Here is a 23,255-nt window from a genome sequence, read left to right as displayed (position 1 = left end):
GTAAAGTCTGCCTCCTGTCCTTCGAGATGCTAGATTATCAAACTTATCAAGAATGCAGGAATGACCAGCTTTCCCTCTTTTTCTATTTATTTTTAAGATGGTTCAATTGTGATTGTTTTATGAATATATTTTCGAGCCAGTCACCTATCAGATGTCTGGCTTTTAATCTTTGGTTTACTAAATTGGAAGCTGATGTTGAAAATAATTGATCATTATTTTGAGCGTTGAACTAATCTTGCTGAAATGATTTGAAACAAAACTGCAATCTGGTGGCATTTGGTAGGTCACTAAACCTATTAAAAATCCTGTTTTGTTTTTTTAAAAAGTGCAGTTCACGTTAAACTTGTATATTTATAGGAACATGGAACTCAGGATAGGTTGAGGGATTAAATCCTTGTCTTATTTTGCTATGTTATGTCTTTAATATTATGTATGCATGCACAGTCCATTATTACTTGTTTCAGGTTGCGTCTCATACTGCAGGTTGGGAAATGATCCAGTTGCTGGTTATCATATCTATTTGTGCAAGTGGTCAGTACATCTGCAGGGATTTAAATTCTCTCCCTTTTGAAGGCTCCTTTCTTTATACTGTATTTTGTGTTGTCTGTTCAGTCCTGATGGCATTTTTTATATGTTGATCAGTGGTGTTCAAAGAAGGCAAACAGACTCCTATTTGAACTTTAAAAAAAAAGCTTATGTCCAGCCATTCATAAATTGTGGCTTAAAATGTTGCTGGTGTCATACCAGGATGTTTCTATTTCTAGTTGACTTTTTCTTCACTGCTCTATTGCTAAATCTGCATGAGTTTGTTTGCAATGCAATATATTGCAGTTTTTATCACTATGTTCTTTGCCCTACAGCAGTGGTATTTCTCCAATTTTACCACCCCTACCACCCAAGAAAAGACAGTCTGCACCCTCCCCAACAAGAGTGGCTGTGGTACCTCCCATGAGTCGAGCTGCCAGTGGTTCTAGTTTACCTAATACCAAACAGGTATTTTAAAGCCTTTATGGTTTGGGTTGTTGGGGAATAAACCAGATAGGATAAATAGGTTGACTAAATTGCGCAATTGCTGAACAAAAATTAGTGCTTTATCTGTTGATGGATACATCTAACGCATAGCAAATATATGTTGGATATGGGCAAAGGCACACTTGCATTAGGATAGCTGATTCTCCTGTTGAAGCAGTATCATGTCCAATGGGCTCCTGATCTGTGCCAATTATAGGATGGGTAGAAACACAAGTAGAAATTACTTCACCCCAAAATAAAATTTATAAGGAACTATTGCTAAACTAAAGATTATTTTTTTTCTCTTGATGCTAGTGATCCCATGTATAGCAGTGAAGTGCACCAAGTACATTTGCCATGTCCAAGTATACAGCGATTGTTTCAATTATTTAAACTACCTATTGCTAATAGCTCATTTATGTGTCACCATTTCTGAAGGAACTAATATAGAACACAACTCTGTACATCTTTGATTTGGGTCACAGTTTCAGTATTGTAAAATTTTGGGTCCTGCTTATAGAAAGGATGCTAAACCCATAGAGGGTATACAGCATAGATTCACCAGGATAATAACACAAATGGGAAGCTATTTTTAGTTGGAGAGGCTCGAGATCTAGAATTATTTTCCACTGAAGCAGAGAAGGGTATGAGAAGACAAATTTTGATAGAGTCGGGAACTAATATTTCCCCTGGTTGGAGAGTCAGTGACGGGGCCATTGATTCATTGTCAGTGGGGCATGACTTTAGAAGAAATCTCTTTCTTATGGAAAATTATTAGAGCATGGAATACTTTGCCACAGCAAGTGATTGAATCAAGAGACTAAAGGAGACAGCACAGACAAGCTGGGCTGATTGGCAGCTCCCTGTGCTGTAAACTTCTATGGTCTTAATCTGATGATAGGAAACCAATCCCAAATAGTTACATCTCTGATAATATGGGAGAAAAAAATTAAGTAAACAACTGTAATTACCAGACAATGATCATGTTACTGTAAAAGCTTACCTCAGGTCCTCTCACAAAGGCTTGTTAATAATTTTCCATCACTTGGCACAGTGGGTGCTCTATGTACTAACTCATGTGAAGCTATAAGTAATATGCTTTTAGTTAAAAGATATTAGAGGATATAGAAAATGTTAATTCACTCACTGGTTTAACATCTTAAGCTTGTAATGTAATAATATCCGAATTCGTAACTGCATTACAGGTTTGTTCATTTTCCTTTATACCTTGTGTAAATTTTTGCAGATACATGTGAGATCAAATTGTTTCCCTTACATCACAGTATCTCTGTATAACATCAAAATGATCAAGATATTAGAAAAATAATGACTTTCTTATATACATTTAGGACTTTGAAGGTTTGGATTGCTATCTGCAGAGGCGGCTGTCTGGTGGCAGCCACTCCTATGGTGGGGAATCACCAAGGGTATCTCCCTGTAACAGCATGGGAAAGCTGAGCAAATCAGATGAGCAGCTATCCTCACTAGACAATGATAGTGGGCAGTGTTCGCAGAACACAAGTTGTGAAACACTTGGTAAGACAATTTTTGAAAAATTAGTGTACTAAGTTGATGTTGCAGCATTGCTCATGCTCATCCCTTTACCTGTATCACATTTTCTCCCATTAAAAAAAAGCTTGATTCTTGCCCTTTTGATTCCCTAAACCATGTGCCAATCCCCAGTCACTTGATTTGTTTATGGGTCTCTGGCACAGTTACTTTCGAGCTGACTGCTTGGAGGTATATTGAAAGGTGTTCAGGATGTGTCATTTTTCGCCTCCCGCCCGTCCCTTGGTGAAATGCTTGATCCACTTGATACAGTGGTCTATGTGACATACATACAAAGTTGGTTTTGATAGAGTAAATAAGAGCAACTGTTTCCACTGTCAGACAATCAGTAACCAGGGGAGTTAGATTTAAGGTGATTGGCAAAAGAACCAGAAGTGACATGAAACATATCTTTTTTTTACACAGCAAGTTGTGATCTAGAATGCACTGCCTGAAAGGGTGGTGAAAGCAGATTCAACAGTAACATTAAAAAGAAAATTGGTTAAATACTTGAAGGGAAAAATTTACACGACTATGGGGAAAGAGCAGCGGAGTGGGATTAATTATCAGAGAGCCGGCACAGGCGTGATGGGCCACATGGCCTTCTGTGCGATATCATACAATGATTCTCTTAAGACTGTGATAATAAGCAAATATCAACATAGTACCATTCCATGGTCAGAGCGTGTGGAGTCAGCTGGCAAGTAGCTGGTTACAAAACTGAAAGTAGTGCTTCAAGGTATTTACCCAGACCGACAGAAGGTGAGAAGTGATGTTCCACAGGGATTGATCCTAGGACCGCTGTTGACAATTTGCATTAATGATTTGTACTTTGAAGCAGAAGTACAATTTCAAAATTTGCAGATGACGTCAAATTGGGGGTATAGTTAATACTGAGGAATACTGTGACAAAATAAAAGACATTAATAAACTTGCAGAATAGCAAATGAATTTCAATTATAGGTAAGTGTGAAGTGGTGCATTTTGGTAGAAGGAATAAGTCTAAATGGGGTAGAGAAGGTAAGGGATCTAGGGGTTCACGATCGTTAAAGGTAGTAACGCAGGTTAGCAAGGCCATTAAAAATGTAAACAAAGCACTGGATTCATTTCTTGAATAGAATTGAAAGCATGTAAAATGTTAAACTTGTATAGAACCTTGGTTGGACTACACTTGGAGACAAGAACTCTGCACAGTACTCCATCTTGCAAAAAGTATAAAGAGGCAGTGGGGAAGGTGCAAAAAAATTCCAGAACTGAGCGGTTTTACTGTCAGGGAATAGTAGACAAGCTGAGGCTCTTTGCTGTAGAAAAGAGAAGACTCAGGTGTAACCAAATAGAGGTCTTTTAAAATTATGAAGGGTTTTTGTTTATTCATTGATGGGATTGCCCATCCCTAATTGCCCTTGAGAAGATGGTGGTGAGCTACCTTCTTGAACTACTGCAGTCCATGTGAAGAAGGTACACCCACAGTGCTGTTAGAAAGGGAGTTCCAGGATTTTGACCCAGCGACCGTGAAGGAATGGCGATATAGTTCCAAGTCAGGATAGTGTATGACTTGGAGAGGAACTTGCTGGTGGTGGTATTCCCTTGTATTTGCTGCCTTTGTCCTTCTAGTTGGTAGAGGTTGTGGGTTTGGAAGGTGTTGTCTAAGGAGCCTTGGTACGTTGCTGCAGTGCATCATGTGGATGGTACACACTGCTGTTTGTGGATGGGGTGCCAGTCAAGTGGGCTGCTTTGTCCTGGATGGTGTCGAGCTTCTTGAGTGCTGTTGGAGCCGCACCAATCCAGGCAAGTGGAGAGTATTCCATCACACTCCTGACTTGTGCCTTGTAGATGGCGTCAGGAGTCGGGAGGTGAGTTACATGCTGCAGGATTCCTAGCCTCTGACCTGCTTTTGTAGCCATGGTATTTATATGGCTACTCCAGTTGAGCTTCTGGTCAATGGTAGCCCCTAGGATCTTAATAGTGGGGGATTCAGCGATGGTCATGCCATTGAATGTCAAGGGGAGATGGTTAGATTCTCTCTTGTTGGAGATGGTCATAGCCCGGCACTTGTGTGGCGCGAATGTTACTTGCCACTTATCAGCCCAAGCCTGGATGTTGTCCGGGTCTTGCTGCATTTCTATACAGACTGCTTCAGTATCTGAGCAGTTGTGAATGGTGCTGAACATTGTCTAATCATCAGTGAATATCTCCACCTGACCTTATGATGGAGGGAAGGTCATTGATGAAGCAGCTGAAGATGGTTGGGCCTAGGACACCACCCTGAGGAACTCCTGCAGTGATATCCTGGAGCTGAAGTGATTGACCTCCAACAACCACAACCATCTTCCTTTGCACTAGGTATAACTCCAACCAGCAGAGAGTTTTCCCCCTGATTCCAATTGGCTTCAGTTTTGCTCGGGCTCCTTGATGCCATACTCTGTCAAATGCTGCCTTGATGTCAAGGGCAGTCACTCTCACCTCACCTCTGGAGCTCAGCTCTATTGCCCACGTTTGAACCAATGCTGTAATGAGGTCAGGAGCTGAGTGGCCCTGGTGGAACCCAAACTGAGCATCATTGAGCAGGTTATTGCTAAGCAAGTGCTGCTTGATAGCATTGTCGATGACGCCCTCCATCACTTCACTGATGATTGACAGTAGACTGATGGGGTGGTAATTGCCGGGTTGGACTTGTCCTGCTTTTTGTGTACAGGACATACCTGGGCAATTTTCCACATTGCCGGGTAGATGCCAGTGTTGTAGCTGTACTGGAACAGCTTGGTTTGGGGTGCGGCAAGTTCTGGAGCACAGGTCTTCAGTACTATTGTCGGAATGTTATCAGGGCCCATAGCCTTTGCAGTATCCAGTACCTTCAGTCATTTCTTGATATCATGTGGAGTGAATCGAATTGGCTGAAGTCTGGCATCTGTGATGCTGGGGACTTCAGGAGGAGGCCAAGATGGATCATCAGCTCGGCACCTGTGGCTGAAGATTGTTGCAAATGCTTCTGCCTTATCTTTCGCACTGATGTGCTGGGCTCCCCCATCATTGAGAATGAGGATATTTGTGGAACCACCACCTCCAGTTAGTTGTTTAATTGTCCTCCACCATTCACGGCTGGATGTGGCAGGACTGCAGAGCTTAGATCTAATCCGTTATGGGATCGCTTAGATCTGTCTATCGCATGCTGCTTACGCAGGTTGGCAGGCAAGTAGTTCTGTGTTGTAGCTTTACCAGCTTGACACCTCATTTTGAGGTATGCCTGGTGCTGCTCCTGCCATGCCCTCCTGCATTCTTCATTGAACCAGAGTTGGTCTCCCGGCCTGATGGTAATGTTATAGTGGGGAAATATGCTGGGCCAAGAAGTTAGATTGTGGTTGAGTACAATTCTGCTGCTACTGATGGCCCACAGCGCCTCATGGATGCCCAGTTTTACATTGCTAGATCTCTTCTAAATTGATCCCATTTAGCACGGTGGTAGTGCCACGCAACACGATGGAGGGTATCCTCAATGAGAGGGCGGGACTTCGTCTCCACAAGGACTGTGCTGTGGTCACACCTACCAATACTGTCGTGGACAGATGCATCTGCGGCAGGCAGATTGGTAAGGATGAGGTCGAGTATGTTTTTCCCTCTTGGTTCCCTCACCATTTGTCGCATACCTAGTCTAGCAGCTTGTCCTTTGGAACTCTGCCAGCTTGGTCAGTAGTGGTGCTACCAAGCCACTCTCGGTGATGGACTTTGAAGTCCCCCACCCAGAGTACATTCTGTGCCCTTGCCACCCTGCGTGCTTCCTGCAAGAGGAGTACTGATTCATCAGCCGAGGGAGGGCGGTAGGTGGTAATCAGGAGGTTTGCTTGCCCATGTTTGACTTGGTGCCATGAGATTTCATGGCGTCCGGAGTCGCTGTTGAGGACTCCCAGGGCAACTCCCTTCCGACTATCCCACTGTGCCATCACCTCTGGTAGGTCTGTCCTGCCGGTGGGACTGGACATATCCGGGGATGGTGATGGCAGTGTCTGGGACATTGGTTTGATAGTGCAGATTTTGAGAAAATGTTTCCACTTGAGGGGAGGCTTGGGACCAGAACTAAGGGCCATAAATATGAGAGTCACCAATAAATCGAATAAGGAATTCAAGTGAATCCCCTTTATCCAGGGAGTGATTAGAATGTTGGACTTGTTACTACAGGAAGCAGTTAAGATGAATAACATAGATGCATTTAAGGGAAGCTAGATAAGTTCATGTAGAAAGGGAGTAGAAGCCTATACTGGTAGGGTTAGATGAAGTAGAGTGTGAGGATGCTCATGTGGAGCATAAACACTGACCTAGACTAGTAGGGCCATATGGCTTAACTGCTGTTACTACTATGTAAAATACATTGTCACTTGCTATGGTGTATTATTTATACCTTGTGAAATAAGTATAGAGGTACAACAATAGTTGATGGGAATACCTGAATAGCAATTGAAGTGTTCAAGCACTTCTTTGAAAATAGTCTGTTGACTGGGGCCTGTTCTTGGCCAGTGTTGATCCATATTTGGTCAACAAGTATGTACTAATCAAGTCTGATGAGCTATGTCTTATTTTCTCCATCCTGAGTTAAGATACCTGTTTCCTTCCAAGGATGAACAAAAACTATCTCTAAGCAAAATAAACTAGTTTAAACAAGAGGATCTGAGGGAGTAATGTATGCTGGAAATCAGGTGTTTAATTGCTTGAACTACCAAAAGGCTTTCTATTAATGTTACTGCTAAATCAATTATTAACTCCTGAGTAATAGTTGCCCATGAGTTAAAAGGTAGCTATGTGACTGACTACATTTCTCTCTTGTCGATTGATTTTTTTTTTTCTTCCCAGATAATCCAGAAAGCTATGATCCCGATTATGATTTCCTGCATCAGGATCTTTCAGCTGTTGATCAGATTCCTCAGCACCTTTCTGGAATGCTAAGTCCACTTCCAGAGTCAGCAGTAGAATCCAGTTCACCTCTTCCTGGGCAGACGTTTACTTCACTTTGTACTTCACAACCAGTGCCCGACTGGCGGCAGGTGCCACAAACTGGTGTTCCACCCCTGCAAATGCCGCCAGCATTACCAGAGAAGAAGCGTCGGAGTGCTGTTTCGTCAGATAGTTCTGGATCTAGGGTCTCTTATGAAAGGTTTCCATCACAGTATGATAATATCTCTGAAGAGGAAATGCAGAATTCTGCTGTACCAGCAGTTCAACTTCCTCCATTTGCTGTAGTGTCACCAAGGCAGCAAGGAATTCCATCGATTCCAGTTGGATTCCCAGACATTGATGCTTCAGAATTAGCAGGAGTACCAGAGAAACCACCTCCGCTCCCAGAGAAAAAGAAAAGGCACAGTGAGTATTCACCTTTGCAACCATGTAAAAGATATGTAGTTGTGGTGTATTTTTGTTAAACGCTTTATTGAAGTATAGTGATGTTCAGTTAACAACATTATCCTATACTTCTGTGTTCAGTGCTTCCCAAGAGTGATGGTGTTAACATTGGTCTTTTGAGACGATGCGCCGCAATGTATGATGTGCATCCTGTGTGATACTCCTTTACTTATCACATAAATTGTACCCATTACTGCCACCACTATTGACAGATATGTGAACGATTGTTAAAAAGCTAAAAAGGAAAGTTCCAAATGTGAGCCTCATTTAGAAGGATAAACTCTATCATTGTACTGCTGGAGGTTTTGTCACTGCTCAAGTCCATAGAGTGTGAAAAGTTCAACCCAGCATTCTATTTTACAGAAATCTTGGTGATGCCATTGAATGTAAATACTTGATCTCTAAATAGTAGTGATGTAGAACCATAGTTAAGTTACGACAGAGGCCATTCAGCCCATGCTGTCTACGCTGGCTGAAAAAACTAGCCGTCCAATCTAATCCCACCTTCCAGCACCTGGTCCATAGCCTTACAGCACTTCAAATGCAGGTCCAGGTACCTTTTAAGTGAGTTGCGGGTTTCCACTTCCACCACCAATCCAGACAGTAAATTCCAGACACACTCCACCCTCTGGTAAAAGGATTGGAGGGGACATGAAAATCTTATTCACCAAATCACCTTAAATCTGTGTCCCCTGGTAATTGACCCCTCAGCCTCCTCTGTTCTCAGGAATATTACCCTAGCCTATCTAATCTTTCCTCATAGCTGCAATTTTCCAGCCCTGGCAACATCTTGTAAATCTCCTCTGTACTCTCTCCAGAGCAATTATGTCCTTCCTGTAATGTGACCAAAACTATACGCAATATTCTAACTGTGGCCTAACCAGAGTTTTTATACAGTTCCAGCATTACATCCCTGCTTTTGTATTCTATACCTGAGTCAAGAAAGGAATACATGCCATATACACCACTTTATCTACCTGTCCTGCCACCTTCAGGGACCTGAGGGCATGCACTTTGGTCTCTCACTTCCTCTACCCCTCTCAATATCCTACCGTTTATTGTGTATTCCCTTGCTTTGTTTGCCCTCCCCAAATGCATTATCTCACACTTCTCCGCATTGAATTCCATTTGCCACTTTTCCGCACACTCAACTAAACCATTGATATAATTCTGGAGTCTACAGCTATCCTCTTCGCTAACAACTACACGGCCAGTTTTTGTCATCTGCAAATTTCCCAATCATGCCTCCCACATTTAAGTCTAAATCATTACTATATACCGCAAACAGCAAGGGGCCCAATACTCAGCCCTGTGAAACGCCACTGAAAACTGCTTTCCATTTGCAAAAACATCCATCCACCATTAGCCTGTTTCCTGTCACTGAGCCAATTTTGGATCCAACTCTCCACATTCCCCTGTATCTGACCAGTCTGCTGTGTGGGACCTTGTCAAATGCCTTACTGAAATCCGTGTAGACAACATCCACTGCACTACCCTCATCAATCCTCCTTGTTACTTACTCAAATTCAATTAAGTTAGTAAGACACAACCTTCCCTTAACAAATCCATGCTGACTATCCCTGATTAATCTGTGCCTTTCTAAGTGACAGTTTATCCTATCTCTCAGAATTGAGTAATACAGTAAAATACTTCTTGTTTGGTTCTATTGTTACAGCTTGCCTCTGCATAGCAGCAGCATCTTGTATTAAAGATACCTGTCACTAGTAAATTGCTATAATAGTTACAGTTGGCTGCAGCAGTGAAAATGTTGATGTTATTAATCGCGTTCAACAGGAAAACTTGCATTGGAAACAAATTCTGAAGATAGTTTGTGAAGTGTCTTGGGAGTGTATTCAAAGGTGATGCATAGTAGTTAGAGATTGTTAGCTGGATCTCCTGAAATATCAGACTGCATTACAGCAACATCTCTGCTTTCTGCACAACTTATCTGTTGTTTGCCTTTGTTAAAGGAGTCTTTATGTTTAATGAAAACAGCTTGGCTATCTGGGCATCTTTTTTGTTCTGTGAGAAAAGTAATTGTTGATTCCCGGAACAAATCTGTTGAACTTGTTCTGCCTGATTTTTTTTTTTTAATTCTAAAATGAGGTCATGTAATAAACTGAGTTATCAGTGATCCTTTCTCAAGTGAAGTATCTTCCTAACTCCTGCATGAGTTAGGATGAGAATTGGAGTGCAGTGGCTTTGTTGCTGCTTTGCATTTCTGTCCCAAGTCGCTAAAGTCCAAGAAACATGCATTATGATTGGTTACTTTCATTGTGATCAATCTTTAATTCCAGCATTCTTCAATTTCACTGCAATTATGTGCAGAGCAGTACAGGTTTGTCTTTGGAGGCTAAAGAAAGACTTGCAGTGAGCATTCTGTGTCAACAACGGTACAGAAGGAGGCCATTTGGCCCATCAAGTCCATGCTGGCTCTCCACTGGTAAAGTTAGTAGAGCGTGCCTACCCGACCCAAATCCGACAGGACCCGATGCCATGTGTCGGGTCGCACTTCCAGGTCCGGCATTACTTTTCATCTATCTATTTTAACCCATCTTATGTTTCCTGTTTTTCCACGAAAAAAGTTAAACTTCAATATCTTTTGAATACCACCTTCCCAATTCTCATCACCTATTCAGAGGTGGGGATAACTTCTCAAACAGAATTTCCAGTGACAGCTGATTTAAAGACTATTTTCTCAAAAGTCCAGATTTTGAACATCAACATGGTAGTAGCATTGATATGCCCAGGTTAATATCTTGACATCAAAACGGGAAGAAGCTCTGCTGACAAGTAAATGATGGCAACCCCAATGCCTGGAGCAAACTTGTCTGCAGCATTGTATGGGTACAAGTCTGTATTTCAGCACTCTGTATTTAGATCATCCAAGACTGTTAAGATACTGACTAATAGGAGTTAAAGCCCCACCCTGTAGGGGAACTGAATAGCAGCAGGGGAAGCCAGCATGCTTCAGTAATCGTGTAATTATAACTTTGTTAATTCATCTCTCATTCAAACATATTTAGCGTCCGAATCAATCCGACTCACTCCATGTAATATCAAGAAACAACTGAAGGCACAAGATACTGCAAAGGCAATGGTTCCTGACAACATTCCGGCAATAGTACTGAAGACTAGTGCTCCAGAACTAGCCGCGCCACTAGCCAAGCTGTTCCAGTACAGCTGCAACACTGACATCTACCCGGCAATGTGGAAAATTTGCCCAGGACTCTCCTGTGCACAAAAAGCAGGACAAATCCAACCCGGCTGTCATTTGGATGAAATCTTAATTCGTGGCCTAATCTGCTCTGGTGTTTCGGGGGCAAAGGTGGTGGGGTGGGGGGGGTGGGGGTTGAAAAACAAGGTGTTCGCCTCCTGGTGCCCTCACTAACCTTGCTCCCTTAACCAGCACCACCAAAAAACTGGTTATTCATCTCATTTGTAGTTTGTGGCACCTTTTATATGAAACTTGACTGCTCTTTTTGGCTACATAACAGACCGCACTTCAGAAGCAATCCTTGGTTGTGAAGTATTTGAGACATCCTGAGGATGTGATTAATGCTTTATATATGTAATTTATTTCAAGTCAAAGTTAAATTTACTATATGAAGTTAATAAAAGAAAATTCTGGCAATCTGTTGTCTTTCTTTCATTCCTCTGTGTTGAGTTTCACTTTTTGTCCTGGGTCATTCTGTGCTGCACACCACCTGTCTATCAAAAGGGCTGGGGTGGGCGACCTTTTCCCAGGCCTGTCAGTCTTGCAAAGTCATCACCTAGGGGGTAGTGAAATGACTTATAGCAATGTCTACCTTCTGTCTGCAGTCAAGTCCCATCTTTCATGACCTGTGCTGAATTTTGTTCTGGCGACAGGGGTCCTGGCAGCAGGCTGGAAGATGGGAGGGGGAGACCCTGCCTCAGTCCTCTGTCGGACCCCCAATGCAATTCCATGGTGGGCAGGCAATTAGCTGTCCGGCATTAGGGATGCTGTCCCTTTTAAAGGACGAGCTGCCACCTTACCTGGCAGTGTCTCCACCTTGTGGTGGGCCTCTTCACCTTCCATTAAATTGAGGTGGAGGCGGGAAGAGGCCCTTACGTGGCCTTCCAACACAATTTTATGCCCCTCTCCGTTCCCGTCCCTTGGGGGCCTATAAAATTCAGCCCTTAGTGTATGATAGATCTTTGGCATACATCAATGTCCAATTGCTGAAAGGCATAGTGTGCTGGAGCTCCAAATTGCTGCAGTATCCTGCTGTCTTCCTAGAATCTAGATTCTGTTGGATTGCTGTGCCAAAGAGCTGGCACAGTGGGCTAAAATGGCCTCCTGTGCTGTATCATTCTATGCTGCTTTAATTGCTATTTAAAAAAAAGAAATCTTTTTGTAGGCTCTCTGGTTTTTAATGCAAATTTCCAAACACTGTACTTCATTTTCTTGCCACAATGTTCAGTACATCGGAAGCTGTGCCACTGGCATGAGTTTTGTGCAGCTGGTCGTCTTGGCTGCCATTCTTTGTGATTCCTGGTAAGTTTACTTTTGAGTTGCAGCCAGCTGCGTGGCATCTGTATGTTGGGACCAGTTGTCATTAGCATAGGTCTTAATGCAATGTATAAGTAACTTCAGCTTGAACTGGGAATTCAGTCAAATTTCTCTCACTATCGTAGTAAGGATGGCCAAGGTTGACCTAATTTCTTCATCTTGAATGTTTCTCTGAGAAGACCACATCCTATTAGTAATACGGTGCTATTGACATATTGCCTTGTATTCAAGTGGCAAACTGAAAATGACCATAACCATTCCCATGTACAGTGATTATTCCTAATGCTAATTTATTCTTGAGTTCATCCTATTATGTGCGAATCTAGTGATGAACACTATTTGCCCCTCTGACGCTATATGTATATGCAACACAATTCTCCTTTACTCTGTTTCTCGACTTGCATGTAGTTACAAATGTATTGTAAATTAAATCGCTCATTGAACAAAAAACTGTGCTGTACCACCATCTAGTCTTGTCATTTCTTGACAGCAAATGACATGGCAATTTTGTCTGATCTAATATAAATAATGGCAGAATAACAGTAACTAGACTAATGTTATCCATAAAGTAAGGCTCATCTGTGGAAAAAGAATTGAGTTTGGGACATACATTTCAATCCCTTGATAACATTTTAGTTGCCACTCAGTCGTTAGGAATTTTGGTAAATTATTTCAAGAAAATTCCTTTTTTTGTTGTATAAGCTAGTTTATATGCTTCCATTATAATGTGTACTTCTGTTGAAAGTAGTGAATTTGACACTTCTGCTCAAAGATTTCAGGAACTTGAACACGTTAGCCACTTCAGTTAGTAAAGAAATAGTTGTTAACGAGGTGAAAAAAAATTAGTAACTCCATGATGGCACTTACTGGTATAGAATTAAGCTACTGCCAAAGAGGCTCAGGATTTGATTCCTAGCCTTGGCTGAATTGATATCAGTTGTGGTCTCGCAGTTTGCCTACGGACATTGTTCTGTTCCTTCTGTGTTTCCATGCTGCAGTGGCCTTAGCAAACCATTTGAGTGGTTTATCAGATCTTTACCACCACATTCTATGGATGAGCTTAATTGAGGCTGAAGTCTTCTGCTTCGGTTTTTATCTGAACCTGAGAATAGTAGCTGCTGTTGTTTTTACATGATGCTTTCAAGGAGCATCATTAAATTGTATGAATAAGTATCTGAGGAAATGAATCCACAGTTATTAGTGGGGAAGGGAAGATGCTGTTTCGTGATGGTTTAGGTAAGTGTAGTATGCTCTGATCAGAGAAATTAAATTAGAGAAAATAATGAATGTGTTTGCTTAGTATTGTTCTGTCACTCAAATTACATGGAAATAAATCGCATTTAGTAGAGAGTGTTTTTTCAATTCAATTTTTGAATTTCTTTGGACTAAATACCGAATTAAAGGTGTGTGTGTGTGTGGCCTTTAACATAGTAAAAATTTTCCCAGGCGCAAAACTGGATAAAAATACTGAGCCCAAGGAGCCATAAAGACAGGTGACCAAATGCTTGATTCAAGAGGTAGGTTTTAAGGAGCACCTGAAAGGAAATGAGCGAAAGCACTATTTACAAGTTTGTATCAGTGAATCAGTGCATCACTGACCAAAGGTTGAAAGCATAATCTAAAGTGGTGTCTGAAGACCTGACTTGACTGCACAGCAAAGGGTGTGAACTGTGAAGCATGAAGTCTGTTTCTGAGCAATGATGTCATCTCCCTGATGGTTTACCCAGTAAAGCATAATAAAATCACAACTGCAGCACATTTCATTCCCCACCAAGGCCGGAACTTTCCAGTTCCCAGGAGCTTAGCTGATGTGATGGAGTATAATGTACTTTATATTTTAAAAATTATATCAAAAGGATTACATGTGGTAGTTAAATTTACTTGAGAAAAATAGCACTTGCATGATCTGGTATTTTGCATTTTTGACCATGTAGTTCTCATTAGTAATGTGCCCTATTCATCTTCCAAGTTAACAATTGAATAGGGAAAAACGTGGTTACTTTTTTGTATGGTTTTAATAGTGCACTATATATGAATTGGTTCCAATTCAGCTGAGAGCAATGCAACTACTAGTCTAATGTGTGAAGTGGATGTAAAATGCTCAGAATATAAATTATCTTTTTTAAAAACAAAATTTATACCATCTGCAGGAAGTATGAAGAATATGTGGTTTAACAATTACTTTCAGAAGATATATACATTCAAGTTGTTTATCTAGCACCTATAATGTAGAAGAGGTGTCCCAGATGCTTCACAAAATTATAATTAGTTGGATGTTGAACCAAAGCAGAAGACATTGGGAGGAGGTGACTTAAAGTTTGGTTAGAGAGGTGGGTTTCAAGGAAAGTCAAAAGGAGAGGGAGGTGACGAGGCGGAAAGGTTTAGAGAGGGAATTTTAGAATATGAGGCCAATTGGCTGAAGGCATGAACACTGGCGGTGGGGCAAAGGGAGTGGGGGACATACAAGACTGGAGTCAGGGGTTTGCTGCATTCTCTGAGGGTTATATTGCTGGATGAGCTTTCAGAGATAGGGTGGGGCCAGGCCATGAAGGGACTTAAACTCAAGGATGTGTTCTTTTTTTGGTTCATCACCTTTTACAAAGAAAATCTTCTAATCGTCCCCTTAACTTCATACCCTCCCTGTGAACCTGTACTGTTGAAAAAGCTACAGTAAAGGCCTGCTCGGGTCTGGAAAAAAAAAACTCGACCTGAACCCAACAGAACCACATCGGAGCCAAACCTGACTCTGGCCGAGGCCTTCCATTTTTTCCCGCGCCTGACTCGACCCCGACTCGACTCGATCTGACCATAGTTACTCACTGGCACTTACCGCTTTTAGATGGATGGAATAGAAGGAAGCTGCACTGCTGCATCATGAGCGTGATGGTGTCATAGACGCTCACTGCGCAGACTCGGAGTCTGTGGAGTACCGTGTATGCCCGACTCAGACCCAGCCGGCCTGACCCGAGCTGGAAGGGCGACCTGACCCGAACCCAACATGTTGTCTGGTACCATCGAGTTCGGGTCAGGTAGCAGGCCTTTAAGCTACAGCAAACTTAAAAATATGAAGTACTTATGGCTTTGGTGCCAACTGGCTATATCCAAGCAATATAGGTTCAATACAGGCAGATTATTGAAGACTTGTGGATGTCTGATCATAATGTTTGTGTGTATAGAAAGTTGTTCCTATTCGTTACCCCACTCAGCTTTTTAATTTCGACACCTGTAGACTACGAGTTACCACTCTAAAGCTATCTTCCTAATGTATTCTGTAACCTGCCAGTCCTTCAATTCAGCCACTTTTAGCTCCTAATCACTACACCTTGGTGCTGCCAAAAAAATGTCGTCTTGGTAGGTTGGGTAGTGTTCATGGCATCACCAAAAAGCTTAATATAAATCTCCTATCTTCATTTCTCTTGGTCATTAAGTTGTATTCCCTTCTACCCCTCATTCTTTGTGGCTCCAACTACAGAAGCATCTAGTAGCATCTGTTGTGTAGCCATAAACCATTGTGTTCTCAATTTTCAGGACGATGACTATTCATTTCTAGTGCAAATTCTACTTCTGCCCTAAACATTTTGACTGCATTGTAAGTTAAATTTCTGCATACTACCCAGCCGCTCTGCTGTGCCTACTTTATCAGAAGCCTATCAATCACCTTAAAAATCCACTCCCACCACCGTTGGCGCTCCATGGCTCCAGTGTGTTCTCTCTACTGGATGCATTGCAGCAACTTGCCAAACATTCAGCAGTACTTCCCAAGCTATTGACCAGAACCTAGAAGGACAAGGGTAGCAAGTTCAAGGGATCACCATTCCTTCCAGGTTCACCTCCAAGTCTCTCACTATCCTTAATTAGAGCTAGGTCAGAATTCTGTAACTCCCGCTTAATGGGGCTGTGGGATCCCCTCACCACATTGGCTGCAGTGTTACAAGAAAGTGGCTCACCACTGCCTCCTTGAGGGTACCTAGGGGTGAGGAATAAATGCTGGCCATGCTAACAATGCCCATTTTCTGAGAATGATTTAAAAAAAAAAGTTTTTCAAACTAAGTTTAAATTGTAGTCTGTGTTAAACTTCTTGACCAACAGTTTTGATTTAAAATTAGTGTTGCAGTGCATAGTGTTCTTTCATACTCATGACAGTCTAAATCTCAGTGTATATCAGTGTTAGACTATGGTGGAGGAGTGCAGTGTCTTTCTCTAGTTCCACTTCTCCACAGGTCACAACATACATTTAGATGTTTGACCAGTTACCGATATGGCCAATTATATACTCTTTTTATTTCAGAATAAAATCCACCAACCAGGTTTCATTGATAAACAACAAAATTATCAACTTATAAAACAAGACTTATTCGTACAGATGCAAAACATTAGCACACAGATTGAAATATAAAAGTTCCCTTCTAACTTAGCCCAACACTTTCTCACACCGGTTAAAAAACGAGGTTTTCTCTTCAGAGATCACTTTACAAAAATAGACAAAAAAAATACTTTGGCCAATTATTTGTTAATTCTTGAAGGAAAATATGGAATGATATCAGTTCCTTTTCTGGCATCCCAAATACATGTAGACAGCTGTCATTGGAATCCTTTTGGAGCAGTTCTCTTCTGGTGCCATCAAGGATTAGTCTGGTACGCTTTCCAGGAGAAATGCGGCATTAGGAGTTTCAGCTATCACATACTGGATTCTTGGGGTTTCTCAGGGAGGTGGAGAAAGGATGAGCTGGGTGCTTCTCAGCAGGCTGCAAACCCAACTGACTCAAAACAATTCAAAACAAAACCAACACCATAAATCTTGACATGTCACTTCTTTGTAAACAACTCCCATAGTCAGAAGGTACCTGCTTAGCTGAAGACATGTGACATCCAGTGAGTGTTTTTAAGTAAAGTCCCAATGACCTGAACAAAGTCCAGCATCTATGGAATCACATCCGTCCTCCAAAGGAATCCATTTCCACAATTTTAGAACGAGTCCTCACAAAGATATAAAAAAATGGAAGTACTTTCATAACATCAGGAATAGGAAGATACAGCCAGTGATACAAGGTCAAAATGTATACTGCATGTATAGACTGTGGGTAGAAGTCATTGGCAGTACGATAATTCATAGTTTTCCTATACCTTAGGTTGCCAGGTATTAAAGTACTGTAAGTATGGCAGCTGGTATGATGGGGGTTGGGGGGGAAGGTTCAGGATCCATTTCTAGGATCTAGTAACCTTACTGTTGTACTAGGAATTTTAGTTTTACCTTTTCCATCCTCTTCAAAAAAAAAAATCAAATCAAAACGTAAGACATTCCTTGCTTTTAAGCTACTGTTGGTAACACTTATTACTTTGGACTATAAAGGCCAGTGTTCACCAGCTATGAATGCAAAACAAGTTACAAGTGCTGTCCAGCATCTTCACTGGTTTGCCCCCAGGCTACTGAAGAATGCCATGCAATTGTTGGATTAAGATTTAATTGGTATGAAATTAGCGTGTGAGCCATCTCTGCCCACCTGCTAATATATTGGAAATTTTCCCCCAAGTGTGTAATTGCAAAATTAAAGTAATCATAGATGTAGTATATGCATGTATATATGTCTTGATAATTTTGGGTTTTTCTTCAGTGTCTCCATATCTCCATTTGTAATATAATAGCAGTATTACAGATGGAATGTCGATCTAAGCTTGGAATTCGGAAACAGCTGCTCTCATTTTTCCAGTCATCTCCAAAAGGCACTTTGTCAATGAACATCTGTTCTAAATAAGATAACATGGAGAATTTGATTTTCTTCACTTAATGCTATGTGCAACAGCTTGAAGCTTTGTCTTTATTTGCAATGAAACATTGCACCCATTTTACATAGGAACTAAGTAGGATGTGATGTAGACAGCATCTGCACAGAATTGAGATGATATAAATGTGGTTAATTGCAAAATCATGTATACATTCCTATTGAATGAATACTTGTCCCAGAACAGCGCCTTTTCCTGTATAGTAGCTGAAGAGGAAGAAAGACCTAGCTGTGAGAAACTTATTCTGGTGTTGTGCAATCAGTGTACTTCAGAAAAGTGTGCAGTTTTAGTCTCCTTATCTGAGGAAGGATGTTCTTGCTTTAGAGAGAGTGCAGCGAAGGTTTACCAGACTGATTCCTGGGATGGCGAGACTGACTTATGAGGAGAGATTGAGTCGGTTAGGATTATATTTGTTGGAGTTCAGAAGAGTGACAGGGGAATCTCATAGAAACCTTAAAATTCCAATAGGACTTGACAGGGTAGATGCAGGAAGGATGCTCCCGATGGTGGGGGAGTCCAGAACCAGGGGTCATTGTCTAAGGATATGGGGTAAACCTTTCAGGACTGAGAGAAATTTCTTCACCCAGAGAGTGGTGAGCCTGTGGAATTCGCTACCACAGAAAGCAGTTGAGGCCAAAACATTGAATGTTTTCAAGAAGGAGTTAGATATAGTTCGTGAGTCTAAAGGGATCAAAGGCTACAGGGCGAAAGTGGGAACAGGCTACTGAGTTGGATGATCAGCCATCATAATGAATGGTGGAGCAGGCTCGAAGAGCCGAATGGCCCCCTCCTCCTATTTTCTATGTTAGAAAAAGGTTCATTACAGGTACAACACAGCATAGCAGTTTGATAATCCTTTTATGATTGAGTAGACTCTCTAATGCTGTCTTTAGGAGACATACTATAAGTTCTTGAATTAAATCATTCTGCCATGTGTAGTTGCTTAGAGTACAACCCCATAAGGAAGAGGGAAAAATAGATTTTGAACTGGTCTAGTAATTAACTCTGTTTTAATAAAGCACTTTCATTTGCTATTTTGAAGCTCCAAATAACATTGCTCAACCTGTTTTTGGAGGCCAAGAAAGAGGAAAGGGATTTCATTTAATATCAGTTCAGTTGATATTTGATAGCTCAGAAGATTACAAATGGAGACACAAAGCATTGAGCAATAAGTCTGCTCAGGCCCACAGATGAAAGGAAGCAGGCTGCAAATGGCCCCTGTGCAAAGTGCAGCCAAAGTCATTGGAAGTAAATAAATTCTAAAATATTACATGAAATTAGTTGCATATAACAATTGTTAGACTGATAAAGGAAAATACTGCAAATTCTGGGAATCTGAAAACAAAACAAAGCTGAAAACAGCATCTCTAGAGAAACGGAATTTCTTCAGGACTGAGTTATGGTATTCAACCTGAAATGTCAACTTGCTGCTGTTTCTCCAGATGTTGCCTGATCTTCACAGTATTTCCTTCTGTAATACAGTTCATGCTTATTCGTTTCTGGGTAATTAGAACAGCTGTGCAACCTTAAGGTCAATAAATCTCAGGCTGAACAATCCAAGGAACCTTGAGGAAATAAGGGTGGAATTTGTAGGAACAATGCCACAAATCACTGAATACTGGAAAGGTATTTGGGGACTTGAGAGAGGCAAATATCACTCCAATTTTTAAAAAAAGTTTGCAAAAGTGATCCAGGAAACTATAGACCAGCAAGTCCAACCAGCCAATTACCGCCCCATCAGTCTACTGTCAATCATCCGTAAAGTGATGGAAGGTGTATCAGTACTATCGAGCGGCACTTGCTTAGCAATAACCTGCTCAGCGATGCTGAAAGAGAAGTGTGAAAGATAAGGCTGAAGCATTTGCAACAATCAGCCAGAAGTGCTGAGTTGATGATGCATCTCGGCGTCCTCCTGAAGTCCCCAGCATCACAGGTGCCAGACTTCAGCCAATTCGATTCACTCCACGTGATATCAAGAAACGATTGAAGGCACTGGATACTGCAAAAGCTATGGCCCCTGACAATATTCCAGCAATAGTACTGAAGACCTGTGCTCCAGAACTTGCTGCACCCCTAGCCAAGCTGTTTAAGTACAGTGACAACACTGGTGTCTACCCGGCAATGTGGAAAATTGCCCAAGTATGTCCTGTACACAAAAAGCAGGACAAGTTTAACCTGACCAATTACCACCCCATTTGTCTACTGTCAATCATCAGTGAAGTGATGGAAGGTGTCATCAACAGCGCCATCAAGCGGCACTTGCTTAGCAATAACCTGCCCAGTGATAAGTTTGGGTTCCGCCAGGGCCACTCCGCTCCTGACCTCATTACAGCATTGGTTCAAACATGGACAAAAGAGCTGAAATCCGGAGGTGAGGTGAGAGTGACTTCCCTTGACATCAAGGCAGCCTTTGACCGAGTATGGCATCAGGAGCCCTAGCAAAACTGAGGTCAATGGGAATCAGGGGGAAAACCCTCCGCTGGTTGGAGTCATATCTAGTGCAGAGGAATATGGTTGTGGTTGTTGGAGGTCAATCATCCCCTCTCCAGGCCATCACTGCAGGAGTTCCTCAAGGTAGTGTCCTGGGCCTGATCATCATCTGCTGCTTCATCAGTGACCTTCCTTCAATCATAAGGTCAGAAGTGGGGATGTTCGCTGATGATTGCACAATGTTCAGCACCATTCGCGACGCCTCAGATACTGAAGCAGTTCATGTAAAAATGCAGCAAGACCCAGACAACATCTAGTCTTGGGCTGATGTGGCAAGTAACATTTGCGTCACAGAAGTGCCAGGCTGTGACTGTCAAACAAGAGAGAATCTAGCCATCTCCCCTTGACATTCAATGGCATTATGCTTGCAGCATCCTCCACTATCAACATCCTGGTGGTTACCATTGACCAGAAACTGAACTGGTGTAGCCATATAAATACCATGGCTACAAGAGCAGGTCAGATGCTAGGAATCCTGAGGCGAGTAACTCACCTCCTGACTCCCCAAAGCCTGTCCACCATCTACAAGGCACAAGTCAGGAGTGTGATGGAATACTCTCCACTTGCCTGGATGGGTGCAGCTCCAACAACACTCAAGAAGCTCAACACCATCCCGGACAAAGCAGCCTGCTTGATTGTCACGCCATCCACAAACATTCACACTCCCCACCATCGACTCAGTGGCAGCAGTATGTACCATCTACAAGATGCACTGCAGCAATGCACCAAGGCTCCTTAGACAACACCTTCCAAACCCACGACCTCTACCAACTAGAAAGACAAGGGCAGCAAATGCATGGGAACACCACCACCTGCAAGTTCCCCTCCAAGTCACACACCTTCCTGACTTGGAACTATATCACCATTCCTTCACTGGCACTGGGTCAAAATCCTGGAACTCCCTTCCTAACAGCACTGTGGGTGTAACTACCCCACGTGGACTGCAGCGGTTCAGGAAGGCAGCTCACCACCAGCTTCTCCAGGGCAATTAAGAATGGACAATAAATGCTGGTCTGGCCAGCAACGCCCACATCCCGTGAATGGGTTAAAAAAAAAATGTTGGAATTCCGATAGCTTCACGTGCTATGAGATTGGCCTTTTCGGCAATCTCATGAATAGGCTCAGAGCCATTTGCTCACAGTGTAAGCTTGATGATGAAATAAGGTGCATCAAAGCTTTCCTGCAGCATATTGGCTACCCTGATCAGACCAGTGCATGTTGTATATCGCACATACGAATGGGCCTAAGGTCGCCACTTTCGGACCTGAAAAGTGCCCAGTCTACCTTAAATTACCTTGGAAGGGTAAGGTATCTCCAAAATTTGAGAAACAGGTGAAACTAGCTGTTTCGCACTGCTACTATGCAGTAGCAGCACAAATGGTTTTTTCCACTAACAGGATGCCGCTGTCAAGCCTAAGTCATTCTGCCTACCACACAAGAGTAATGTGGTATATGAATTCCAGTGCCAGTGTGATGTCAGGTACGTAGGCCGTACATCCCAATGACTAGCTGATCGTATCAAACAGCATGTCCTTTCTGTTGTTTGCAATAGGCAGAGTACACTCAACCAGCCGTACTTGCAAAACTCAGAACACAATGTCTAACAATAGATGTGATTCCACGATTGAACAGCACTTACTGAACAATCCAGAGTGTGCTAAGAATTGCATTAACAACGAATTTATGATCATCATTTGGGCTCGCAATGAGTCTTATTTATGTCTGCTAGATACTACGTATACTTATTTTGCAGGGGCCTGTCCTCTGCACACATAAGGAACATGTCCAGGCATTGCGCCTTTTTTGAATTAAAGCGTGGGGCACAATAGTTCCCTGGTGCATTCTCCATGGCAATGCCTTGAAAAATCAGCCCCTTTTTCTCATGCAGTACAAATTGTTGCTCTCTTTGAAATTTGGCATTCTTGCATCTGCCTTGAAGCTTCGACAGCATGTCTCTTTCAGCAGTACTCAAGTTCTGCGCCACCAAGCGACTACTAAGTACTGTTTAGTTAATGTTGATAGTTTAGTTGTTACAGTAAAAGTCTTAATGTGAAATCTTGTGTAACTCTTCATTTGGTCTCTTGTTTTAAAGTTAACTGGCTCAACTGAGGTCATAATATTTTGTGTGACAGGAGCTTCATTGGGGTAAGGTGAAGAATGTGGTGTACTTGGATTTCAGTAAGGCCTTTGATACTTTTCCTCTAGAAAGGCTGATACTGAAAATAAAGTGGTGATCAGTAGAAATATTTTACAATGGTTAGTGAATTGGTTCACCAGTAGAACCCAGAGGGTAGTGGTACAGTGAATTGTCATAAGCCCATGAGAATGTTACCAGTGGGTTCTGCAGTCTTCTGATTTGGGAACACTCTTTAATATCTTCATAAATGGCCTGGAGCTGGGAGTCACAAGCGCAATGACTAAATTTGCAGATGATAGAATGCTAATGAAGTTGGTAGACTCCAACGCTGAACAGGATAAGCAACAGGAGGATTTGAATAGACAC

At 42.1% G+C, this 23,255-nt stretch overlaps 1 protein-coding gene across 4 annotated transcripts in view; it reads left to right on the top strand.

Moving 5' to 3' along the window:
• Positions 1 to 23,255, top strand: part of LOC137347661 (rap guanine nucleotide exchange factor 1-like) — a 196,543-nt gene that overhangs the window by 99,137 nt on the left and 74,151 nt on the right. For all 4 annotated transcript variants that reach the window (XM_068012322.1, XM_068012319.1, XM_068012321.1 and 1 more), the window contains exons 7-9: positions 861 to 993; positions 2,361 to 2,547; positions 7,402 to 7,908. In XM_068012322.1, the coding sequence (XP_067868423.1) occupies positions 861 to 993; positions 2,361 to 2,547; positions 7,402 to 7,908 (827 nt within the window). The remainder of the gene's footprint in view (positions 1 to 860; positions 994 to 2,360; positions 2,548 to 7,401; positions 7,909 to 23,255) is intronic.

This window comes from Heterodontus francisci, chromosome 32 (assembly GCF_036365525.1).
Source record: "Heterodontus francisci isolate sHetFra1 chromosome 32, sHetFra1.hap1, whole genome shotgun sequence".
Classification (NCBI taxonomy): Eukaryota; Metazoa; Chordata; class Chondrichthyes; order Heterodontiformes; family Heterodontidae; genus Heterodontus; species Heterodontus francisci.
Note: the sequence above shows the minus strand (reverse complement) of the source record. Positions and strands in the feature narration are given on the sequence as shown.